The 11,736-nt window shown below is 42.5% G+C and overlaps 1 protein-coding gene across 1 annotated transcript; it reads left to right on the top strand.

Annotated features, from left to right (window-relative positions):
• Nucleotides 1–9,345: 9,345 nt before the first annotated feature.
• Nucleotides 9,346–9,877, top strand: LOC139835291 (uncharacterized). The gene has a single exon (XM_071825176.1). The coding sequence runs from the start codon at nt 9,346–9,348 to the stop codon at nt 9,865–9,867; it is 522 nt and encodes a 173-aa protein (XP_071681277.1). The 3' UTR covers nt 9,868–9,877.
• Nucleotides 9,878–11,736: the final 1,859 nt, after the last annotated feature.

Below are 11,736 nucleotides of genomic sequence, written 5' to 3'. Positions count from 1 at the left end.
ATATTTGTGATAGGTGAATCATAAAATATGATATATATATATAACCTATCATATGCATCTTCTCAAATTACTCAAATGTTCAATAAGAAGTTTTACTTTAAAAGGGTTTTTTTCAAGAACCGCAATATTTTCGAAATAAATAATTTCATGCCAAGATACAACCTACAAGAGGTTGGATGCTATATGAGAGTGCATGAATAAGATACTTGTTACCGAGATGGCAATGGCTTGATGTAGTAGATAAGAGTTCATCGATCATCCTAGCTTGACTCCAATCCTCATATGGTGACAACACCTTCCTTATAGATGAGACAAGCCTCCATTGCATCTCCAATGTACCTAAAACATCATTCAAGTACATCTTGGTACCCAAACTTATTGGGTCCAACATGGTTAGACTAACCACAATATATAGGACACACTCCATATAAACATGTGCATATTTAGATGAAATTTGAATTTCATGCACATCTTAGCCATTTAGGATTTGATGGAGTATATCCTACATAATGGATCAAAAGAAAGCAAGCATGCTACAAGTATAAACAAATTACATATAAGCATGCACCAAAACCTTTAAAGATCCAAGAAAGATATACTTTGGACAAAACACCAAAAGAATTAGATAAGGCATAGAGGTGCCACAAAACAAATTTGTTGTCCAAGTTATATCTAAGAAGCAAATCTCAAAAGATTTGTTCAACAAAGTTCAACAAATGAACTAAGAAGAAACCATTGAGCATAAAGGATGAAATAAAGCAAACATGCTCAAGGATTTATCTCATTCAAGCAAATAAATCATGTAAGAAAGAATGAGATAGCAAACTCCCCCAAAGAGCAAGGTTCAAACAAAATAAACCAAACCCTATACACTTTTCACAATGGCACAATGTACCGTAAGGAAAAGGTTTGTCTTCCAAAACAAACACTTGATATGAATCAAGAGAATTTATCAAAAGATTTTTCAAAGGGACAAGGAAGACATATGGGAGCTACAAGGATTTGTTGGAAATAAAATAACGCAATAAGAAGCAATCCAAGGTGAAGGTGATCCATAAATTCAACCACATATAAGGTTATCAATTGTCAAAGACAATGAGTATATTGGAAATAATTTCCGGTGGTGAATTGACAAAGATAGTAAGGATCAACTTCACAATAAAAGGCATAGGATAAGTATATAGAATTAAGCACTATGCACGGATGAAGATTCTTGATAGCTTCAACTAGTCAAACAATCAAGCACGTCAATGATTAGAATAACTTGAAGCAATCGGTGTCCCAAATAAGATATAGAGATATGTATTTGAGGAAAACCGTACCAAGAATTTATTACTCAAACAAGAACCCATAAGATGAGTAATAAAATATTTTTATTAGGAATGGAGCTTGTTTGAGCAAACATGCCACCTAGGAACAAGATAATTAAGAGCATCAACTCTAAGTGGCATAACCTCATATGTTCACATTTTCTAGGCTTGTGATATGTATAAAACATATTACTCCCCCATAATGTGATAAAACATATCTTCTAAATAAGAGGCAACTAAAATTCAACTAGAGATGATTAATGGATATTTAGAATTTGAATTTCTCATGAGTATGACACACCACATAGTGACTGGATAATCTTGCAATATCAATACTAAGTGGTGGTACTCATATACACACTTTTTAAAGAAAGAGAGATGCACAAAGCATATTACTCCCCCAAAATGGGATGTTCCATTAATCACTTAAAAGAGAGCCAAATAAGATATCATCAAGATGCATTAGGCTCAAAACAATACACAAGTATATGATGAGTCAAACAAACATACTTGAATACACAATATAGGCAAGTAAGACACAACACATACATACACATATTTGGTACAAAACCAAACATGCAAAGGGGCAAGTAACTTACAATAAACATGAAGAGTTGAAGTATAAGTTACCGCAAAGAGGAACATTGGATATAAGATATAGATGATAATCCATATGACTTGGCTTGGTAAAAATATAATATATGAAGATCCCTTAATTCTTCATGAAGTAGCCAAGTCTCCAATGACCTCCACTTGTACCTATTGATCAAGTTTGAGATTGTTAGTCCCCAACTAAGTTGGGTCCTAAGAGGTTAATCACAATAGGCTTGACAACCCAAATGGTCCTTTTCTTGAGACCACTTTGAGTTCCAACAAACTTGGCAAACACATTGCCATCCTTATCCTTCCCTAGAGAATAATCATCATCAACAATTATAGGGTTAGATAAGGTACCACCTAAGCAAGAAGAAGCAAAGTGCCCCTTCTCACGACATAAGTAGCAAGTGTTCCCCTTTCTCTTCTTTATTGATTTCTTCTCTTGGGGAACTATATCTTGATTCTTCTTGGGAAGTGCCCTATCTTCAACTTGAGGTCGAGCATGAGCTTGACCTTGACCTTGTGGCCGTTTCCCTTGTTGTTTCTCACTCAAGTGCTTCTTCTTCTTCAATGGGCATGATCTAACATGATGCCCTTCAACCTTGCACTTGAAGCAAACTAACTTGGCCGGATTCTTGACTTTGTCTTGGCCCTTCTTCTTGTTGCTCTTGCTCTTGGACTTGTTCTTGTTATTGGAGTTGAATCCAAGTCCACTTTTGTCATTGGGGGATTGTTGCACACTTAGCATCTTGTCAAGTGCGGTTTTCCCTTCATGACGCTTTTCCAAGTCTTTCTTCAAAGAAAGGACTTGAGCCTCGAGCTCTCTTATTTCCTCTACATGGTTAGTAGAAATACAAGTACTAGAGGAAGTAGAAGCTTCATTGTTAGAGCAACAAGGCAAAGTGAGTAATCCAACACAAGGTGTATCACTAGTTTGACTAGATGGATTACAAGGACTAGCACATGGCAATATAACATTTGTAGTAGAGATTGTGCTAACATCCATATGAGGCTCACAAGATGTTACCTTAGTGATACTTGCCTCATGAGCTAACTTTAGCCCATCATAGGAAATTAGAAGATCATCATGAGAGCTTGAGAGCTTTTTATGACTTTCTTCCAATTCCCTATAATTGCTAGTTAGCAACTCAAGTTGAGCCCTTAGCTCAACATTCTCCTTTAAGGTCGATGCTTCACAAGAATTAGAGTTAGTAGCACAAGCATCAACAATAGTTTTCTCATTTTCATGCATATAAGATTCAATTTTTTGTGTAAGCATGAAATTAGCATGCTTCTCATCTTTTAGCTCATGCTTGAGGAGAGTGAATCTCATTTCCCCATTTTCAACATGGGACTCCAACTCCACTATGGTTTCCCTATATTTATTCAAGGTATCCATAGAGTGTTCGAGATAAGCACGAGCTTCTTTATTACCACGAAGAGAAGCATATACCATTGCCATATCATGCACCAAGATATTATGTTCTTTATCATTATCATCATCATCACTCTCATCATTAGAGGGTGTGTTAGGAGTCAAAGTAGGAGATACCTTTGGTCCATTTGCCATAAGGCACATGTGCATACCGGAGGATGAAGATGAAGATATTCTTGAATCCTCATTTGAAATCATGTCTTGATCCATAGAGTGTTCGGTTTTCTCTACAATGTTAGTCAACAAGCAACTAGAGGAAATAGAAACATTTTGATTATGGGAGCAAGACAAGGCAAGCATATCCTCAAGAGATCTATGTAAGCAATTTACACATGATATGCAAGGACTATCAACACAAGCATGTAGATTATTTTCAATGCAAGATGTGTTTAAGTCCAAAGAGGAAACATTGCAATGAGATAGAGATGAAGAGTCATCACTATTGAGCACAATATCAACATTGCAATTTCCCTCACCACTCACCATATCATTACCTTGTGTCTTGCAACACGTTGGTGAAGTGGAAGAAGATGATATATCATCACGACCGGAGGTGGAAGCAACTTGGAGCTCTTCATGATGTGAAGGGGAAGAGAGCTCCTCGGAGTCACCACCGACCAATTGAGAAGTGGATCCACCAAACATTTCCTTAAGCTTGATCCACATCTCATGAGACGATTTTCGCTTTATATATATCAAGAACCTACGAAAATCGGGTCTCAAAGAGAATAAAAGCTCATTAGATACTTGAGCTTCAAGATGTAAGTTTTTCTCATCCTCTAAAGATAGATTTTGAGAATCCATCGGAGGAGAAAAACCGACATCTAGAAATTGCTCTATATGTGGACACAAGGTCCGAAGCTTACAAAGCAAGCAATTTCTCCACAAAAGATAATTTGTGCCATTAAAGACAATTGTGTCATTGTGCACTATACTAGCCGACATCTTTACTCTCAAGGCGGTGAAGCCTTAAACAAGGAGAGACCTTGCTCTGATACCAATTGAAAGATCGAGATGTCGCCTAGAGGGGGGGTGAATAGGCAATTACAAACTCTTGCGGATTTGTCTTGTAAGAATGCGGAATTAAACTATCGTTTAGTTTACAAGCACAAACCCTAAATATGCAAAGCTCAACTAAGTGTAACAATAGCAACTAGAGCTAAGCTAGATAGGCACAAGATATATGTAGCACAAGTGATAGCAAGATATATGTACTTCAAGCACGATGGCTATCACAAGGAAAGAGAGCTCGGGTATAGAAATAACCGAGGCACGCGGAGACGAGGATGTATTCCCGTGTTCCCTTGCTTTGCAACAAGGTACGTCACGTTTGGAGGAGTGGAGGTCCCACGAAGGATTCCCCGCGCCACGAAGGCTCACCCTATTCTCCGAACCACACCCACGAAGGATCGTGGCCCTTTCCTTATGGTTAGCTTTTCCTCCGCTCCGGAGATGGCAAGCTCCACAACCACTTCACAAGCTCCACGAAGGAGAAGCCCGGGCCTCTTCACAATCTTCTTGAAGAGATCACCGGAGCACCAATCACCAAGCCAACTAGGAGGTCACCCTCCAAGAGTAACAAGCTCACGGTCTCTCACTCGAACAAATCATGGTGGAGAGCTCAACACTATGCAATGATGCAAAGCAAGAACACCGGAGGTGTTCAAGTCCTTCACACTCAAATCCCACCAAAGCAACGAATGCTAGGATGAGATTGGAGAGGAAGAACAAGGGGAAAGTCAACCAAAGACTCCAAGATCTAGATCCCAAGAGATTCCCTCACTTAGAGAAGAAATGGTTTGGTGGAAGTGTAGATCTAGATCTCCTCTCTCAAATCCTCAAATATGAGCAAGAATGGTTGGAGGAATCAAGGGGGAGAGCAAGTTCTTCAAATAGCAACAATGGAGGTGAGAGAATAGGAAGAACTAGTTGCTCAAGGTGGAAGAAGGGTCTATTTATAGCTAGGAGCAAATAAAACTGTTGGGGGGAAAAAGACAAGAAAAACGGGCAAAAAACAGCTCTAAAAAGTGGCCAAGCCGTCAGGCTGACCGGATTCGGCTGAGGCGGCCGGCGGCTCAGCCGGCCGGTCGGCCCAGCAGAGCGGCGGGGCTGTGCTGCTCGGGCGGCGGATAGGCAAGGGAGCGCACAGGGGTAGGTGGGCCGCCGGGGCATTTGAGGCCCATCCGGGCGGGAGGCCGGCCTGGCCGGGCGGGAGCCGGGCGGGCCGGTGGCTGCCGGGCCCGTGGCCGGACCGGACCGGGAAGGCCCCTGGATGCGGCCCCGGATGGCTCAAGCGGCCAGGCCGGATCTGGCCGGGTGGGCCGGCGCTCGGCCCGGCAGGCCGGGCGGCCGGCCGGCAGCCTCTCCCCCTTTTTCTTTTTTCTTTTCTTTTCTTTTTATTCTTTTTCCTTTTTCCTTTTTCTTTAGTAGCGAATACTCCCGAACTCCAAATTGAATGAAACCAGTTTTGTTTGAAAGATAACAACAAATGCTATCCTATAGAAAGTGAAAACACAAGAATCTGTAGGAGGCGATTTTATCATGAATATAAAAGGTAGAACCTTATATCATGAATAACCGGTAAAATCACCCAACCTCGAAAACGCAATAGAAGATGCATGCGAACTCCGTTTTCGATGAACTTGGGCTTGTTGTAAAGCTAGCAACAAGCTCAAGAACCTCACACCGAGAAATACCAAGAAGCAATAAGAATATGCAACGCATGCAAGGATTGAGCTCCCTAAGACGATGTGATCAAGTTACCCAACCGAAAGCCCCTCTTAATAGTGCGGCTATCTATCCTATAATCCGGTCTCCCATCAACCACCTCGAGACCGGTAAAAGGAAAACCTATCAAGGTCATACCTTTGCCTTGCGCATCCCGCTTGATCTTGATGATAACACTTCACGCTCCACTCAAGCCGGAATGCATCACTTGATCATTGTCGCTTCGTGTATACTCATAAATGCTCCCCCATACACTATGATGGGAAAGCTTCATTGATGCACATCTTCACATGTCCATTATCACCAAATGGACGGCAAGCTTCAAGCATGTGATCCACTCAAGATGCTCATCTTGAACTTGCCCAACTCAACCTTGTATCTTCTCATACTCACTTAAGATAGAGCATGGCTAATATTGAGTTCCACATAAGAACTCCATCTTCATTTCTTCTTCTTGATCATATCACATATATATCTTCATACCGATGATCTTGATGCCAATACACAAGGTATATCTTTATCTTCATGGCATCCATACTTGAATCCAACACATGGAGAGCAAGTAGTACCTATGGAATATTCCTTCATATAAACTCAATGAAAACATTAGTCCATAGGGGTTGTCATTAATTACCAAAACCACACATAGGGGCAATGTACCCTTACAATGACTAATATGAACAGAACTAGAAACTCTAAAGGAACTAGACACTAAGACCAGCAACTCGACACGAAGATGCAGACACAAATTCAATTATGCAAAACTAAAAAGACAATGCAAAGACGTGGCAGGGGGTATATGGGATGATATGATCTAAACCATAACTGTATTTTTTTGGTTTTTTCGTGGTTTATGGTATGATGGCAGATGCAATCTACACTAGGAAAACAGTAAAATCTCACCGAGCAACCTGAAATCTGATACCATTTGATAGGACAAAGGTGGTCGATCTTTCGATAAGAGTATGATAACGTCGATTTGTTGGTGGAGTTCGTGCTTGACGATCCGACTACACGTGCAAATCTCGTGCGCCAATGCAATCGCTAGGACAATCTTTGGGAGTTACTGATCTTGCGGATGCACGATCAACCTGACCAGCGAGGGTCTTAATTCCTACCTTAAATCGAGAACAAATAAGAACTAATGATGCAATCCGGATATTACGGATATAGATGAAAGCTTTATTGAAAAGGTGGGATTCCGAATAGTTGGTCTTGTTCTGGGCGTTGGCCTCAAAAGAAACACGAGAGTTGCAGCAATGGTTAGCTTTTAGTCTAATCAAAAGCCCAGTCTAAACGTGACGGCTATGGGGATATTTAAAGGAGGAAAAGGTGGGGTTTCGTCCAGCCATACGTATGGTGGCCGAACCTAATCCTAGAAGGCTTTCCCCCCTTCAATACAGACTCTAAAAAGTGGGCCTGGCCCAAAACTAAAGGTTGCGCAGCACCATATTATGCTATGAACGAAATTATGAAGTGTGAAACTCTATATTTCGTCCATTTCTTCATCTCTTCTTATGGTGGCTTCAAAGTTCTGAAATCTCCACTTGTGGCGTCATCTTCAATCCTCTAATATTTGTTGCCATCTCCTCCATGTGTGATCATGCTCCAATGCTTGTCCTCCTCATCCATGCTAGGTCCATCATTCCTAAAGGTAACAAATATATTTGATTTAGGCAGCATCATATTCTCATGTATGTGAGGAATAGTTTCAAGAAACGAAAGTACATGATAATTAAGTTGTTTGGCACGAACTCGAGTGATTGGTCCTTGTATTTGTATGGTTGTAGGTACATCGTTTGTATTAATAGATGGGATATCCTCGTCAACAACTATGAGTAACTGGTCTGAGAGGTCAAGGAACTAGTTGGCGACGGTGGAAATTGAGCTACTGGAGGCTGCAATCAAGCAGTAGCTTCGCAAGACCTACTCTTTCTTGGGGAGGGGTAGTGCCTGTACTAGTGATATGCATTGAAAATTTTATATCTTTTTTGATCAAGTGTAGTAGTTAATCGGGAACATACCTAGTAATTGGACTTTCAGATTGATTAATCAGGCTAAAGAATTAACACAAGCGATTAATGGTAATCGACACGGCCAGACCCCTAGTAGCGGTTAATTAGCCGAGTAATCGCATAATTGGCCTAGTTTTTGAACAGTAGACATAGTATAAGTAACTAAGTCAAGTGTTAATAGTTTGAGAGTTTTAGGGTTACCAGGACATGCATTATTGTAATCCCGATAATAACAAATTACCTAACAACTCAGCAAAATGTTGACAACGGGTAGTAAAAAATTTAAACACTCACGTATACACCTAGACTCCTCAAGCGATTCCATGAACCTCTCCTCCATGACGTGGTGTCTCGAGGGTGCAATGTATATTCATCGCAATATCGTCGTGGCAACCCCTTAGTTTAGTTTTAGTCCGGCGCCTTCCACTTGTGGAGGCTAGATCCTCCCTTGGCCTGCCTTTCTCCCAGGCTATATGTGCGAAATCATCGGAGCAATCCTATTGTACCGTTGTGTCCCAAATGCTACAAATTCATTGACGCCTCCTTGCCTCTTGGCTGGATGGGCAATGTGAGTAGTTCTGTGGTGACTTTGATATTGGCTTGTTGTTGTTGCGAGCTTGTGGCGATGTTGTTGTGGTGGTGTGCGTTGTTGTCGTGTTATGCCTTATCGCGTGCCATTAACATTCTTGCTAGCTTGCTACTTGTTGTATGGTTTTCAGGCATGGTGGATTCTTACATGTGGAGAGTTTTAACATATATTGCACTTCTTTATGCATCAGTTTAGGCTTTCAGTTATTTTCTTGGTGCGTGCCATGATGGACTGATTATCCGATTTAGAAGGAGGGCTTGATCACTGGTTTCGACTTAGGCGAGGTTGAACCGAGGCGGCCGCAACAGCCTCGGAGAGAAGAAACTACGAAAGTGGTTCAAATCAGACGGACTTTGTTCGAGACGAAAAAACATGCTAAACTGCTCTCGATGTGGTACCTTCGTATAGCTACCTAAGATACTCAGACATATGCACATTCTTGCAATCTTGTAAAGCCCGCTCGCCGTTCAAGCTTGGTCCGGCTTACTTTTATATGTCTTTCTTGGTTTTGCCGCGCCCGGAGCTTATCAGCTTGTGCAACAACAACAAAAAAATACTTGGATGGGATCATAGCAGGCAGCGTCTCGTCTTTTATAAACTCCATCCAGTTCAGCAATTTTGCCTGCACGGATTTGTGGGCGCGACACGAACCATTGGCATCACGCGTACGCGATGGGAGCCAGATCAGAGACAGACGGGTCGGATCCCGACATGGAGAAGCAGCAGCCGCTGCTGCTCCCCGCGGCAGCGGATCAGGAGACGCCTTCGGCCTGCTGCAAGGCCAAGGGGTGCTCCTGCGCGTCGCCGACGGCGGCGCGGACGCTCGCGCTGGTCGTCCTCGCCACCGGCGCCCTGTTCGCGGCGCAGCTGGTGGCGCGGGAGGAGTACCTGCTCCTGGCCGTGTCCGCGTCGCAGCTGCTGAGCTTCGTCGTGCTCACGTCGCTGCTGGCGCTGTGCGCGCTCCCGGACGAGGAGGAGAAGGATGGCGCACCACGGCGGCTGCTCGCGTGGGCGCGCGCCGCGGGCGGGCAGGTGCTGCTGTGGTCGTTCGCCATGGCGCTCATGGTGAGCATGGCGCTGTGGGTGGCCGGGACCACGCCGGTGGTCGTCGGGGCGGCGCTGTTCGGTCTGGCACTGGCCGTCGTCTTCGCGTGCTACGCCGAGCTCGTGCAGTCCCTGTGGCCTGACGAGTGACGTGAACTGAATGCCCGTTTGCTTTTCTCGCCTTGCTAGCTGGGCTTCTCCGAGGAATGTACGAAGCCTATACGATCCCGGCATCTCTTTCGGCCTTGGCCCTTGGGTTGCATCAGCGAGGTAGTTTTTTTTTTTTTTCTGAGAATTCTCAGTGTGCTAGTAGGACTTGACACATTGGGTTGCGCCTGTTGCTAGTTAGTACAACTTGAGACCTGTTTTTTTTAGACCTGTTGTTTGGTTGATGGATTTACTAAAGAAAAGGTTGGCGCATGTTTCCTTGTTCTGTAGAACGATTCTTTCCCTAGGTGATATGGAAAATGAATTTTCCTCTCAAATATATACTAGGACTCTAGGAGTACATCGAAATTCGAAGAAATATACTACACGAAAAATGAATCCTCTCATATGAGTAGTGCGAAATTCGTGTGGAACGCCGGCTTCGAACATTGCCTGAAGCTAAAAAAACATTGCCCGAAGCTAAAACCAGGCCAAAAGTAAGCTACCTAAAATAGTCATGCACGATTGCTTGCATGAACACCTAAATGAAAGGTTGGCGCCACATGTTAGTGTATTTACCAAAAATATGCCTATCTTATTTTGAATATGTTGCAAATGCAGATTTCTTTTGTTACCAAAACTTATCTCGATTTGGTTAGCAAAATTTTGGCACTTTGACAATAACCACATAGACGACCCAGCTGAAATGTCGAGGGGTACGATGTCAAATGAGATCCGCTTAAACCCCATATATAGTTCATTGAACTTTTATATTGCAATTTAAGACCAAAATTGACACTAGAATGCCAAAATGAACTAGAAGTTAGATTTAGGCAGGATTCATTTAAGTGGCACGATGCCCCTCGTAGCGAACCTGCGGGCGAGCAGTGCAGGGCTATGGGCCACACATTGCGGGTTCAGGTGAAGCAAACCCGCGCTAGTTCAAACTGAAAAGGTTCATGAGATCCACCGCAGAGCTAGTATCAGCAGCCCTGCCCCTAAGAAGATGGCGCAGAGCACTCTATGAAGATGGCACAGGCTCGAGCACGACCAACACCTGTGCATGGGGTTTAAAATTTCACGAGCTTCGTGGGTCGGCAACATTTGGAAATTTCGCTCAAAATATTTCATTTGTTTGAACTTCATGACTAGAGAACCTACCAATGCCTTTCCGTGAAACAAGAGTTGTCTTCTAGGGCGGTACTTTCATGTTTTTTTTCTCAATTTTACTTTTGTGCTAAAATAAAGATTTTTTTGTGCTTTTTTTTTTTGAACTTAAAAGATTTTTTTGTGCTAACATGTATAGCTTCACTAAGAAATTAACATGAGACAAACACGATGACTACAATGGTCAATCCAGGTTCTTTGAAAATATGATACAGCACAATAATATATTTGTTTATATCTATTAGAATGAGTTCAGTTTTTCAAGCTCGAATAAAAATTTGTTAATTTATGAAATAATTTACAAACTTTAGGAATTTCGTTGATCGGTGAATTTTTTATGGAAATGATTTTTTTCATGTCCGCACTACGGTTCTCCGCCCAGTCCGCTCTTCTCCGTCCGCCCGTCCGGTGCCTTGTCCCGTTCTCCTGCGACACGTCCATCAATGCAAAATAAAAAGAACATGGACCCAACTTTTTGGGTAAGTTTTTTTCCAAGTTGGAACTTGCATGACACGGAGGGATGTACGTGTATCCCATTCCAAGATATCAGTTTTTAATTATACTACTATTGTATAATAATAATGTTTGGGTTACCAGAGTTAAGACTAAAAGCACATAGTGAGTCCCACAGATCAGTGGCCGATGGTTGATCCCTCCTAGGAAGCGAGTTCATCATGGTAGTATGTTGTACTCCCACGTAACGGA

The sequence above is a fragment of the Lolium perenne genome, chromosome 2, assembly GCF_019359855.2.
Source record: "Lolium perenne isolate Kyuss_39 chromosome 2, Kyuss_2.0, whole genome shotgun sequence".
Lineage (NCBI taxonomy): Eukaryota > Viridiplantae > Streptophyta > Magnoliopsida > Poales > Poaceae > Lolium > Lolium perenne.
This window is presented reverse-complemented; position numbering and strand designations above follow the sequence as displayed.

Excerpts from the sequence above, each read along its gene's own strand:
- LOC139835291 (XM_071825176.1), top strand. The coding sequence starts at position 9,346 with ATGGGAGCCAGATCAGAGACAGACGGGTCGGATCCCGACATGGAGAAG.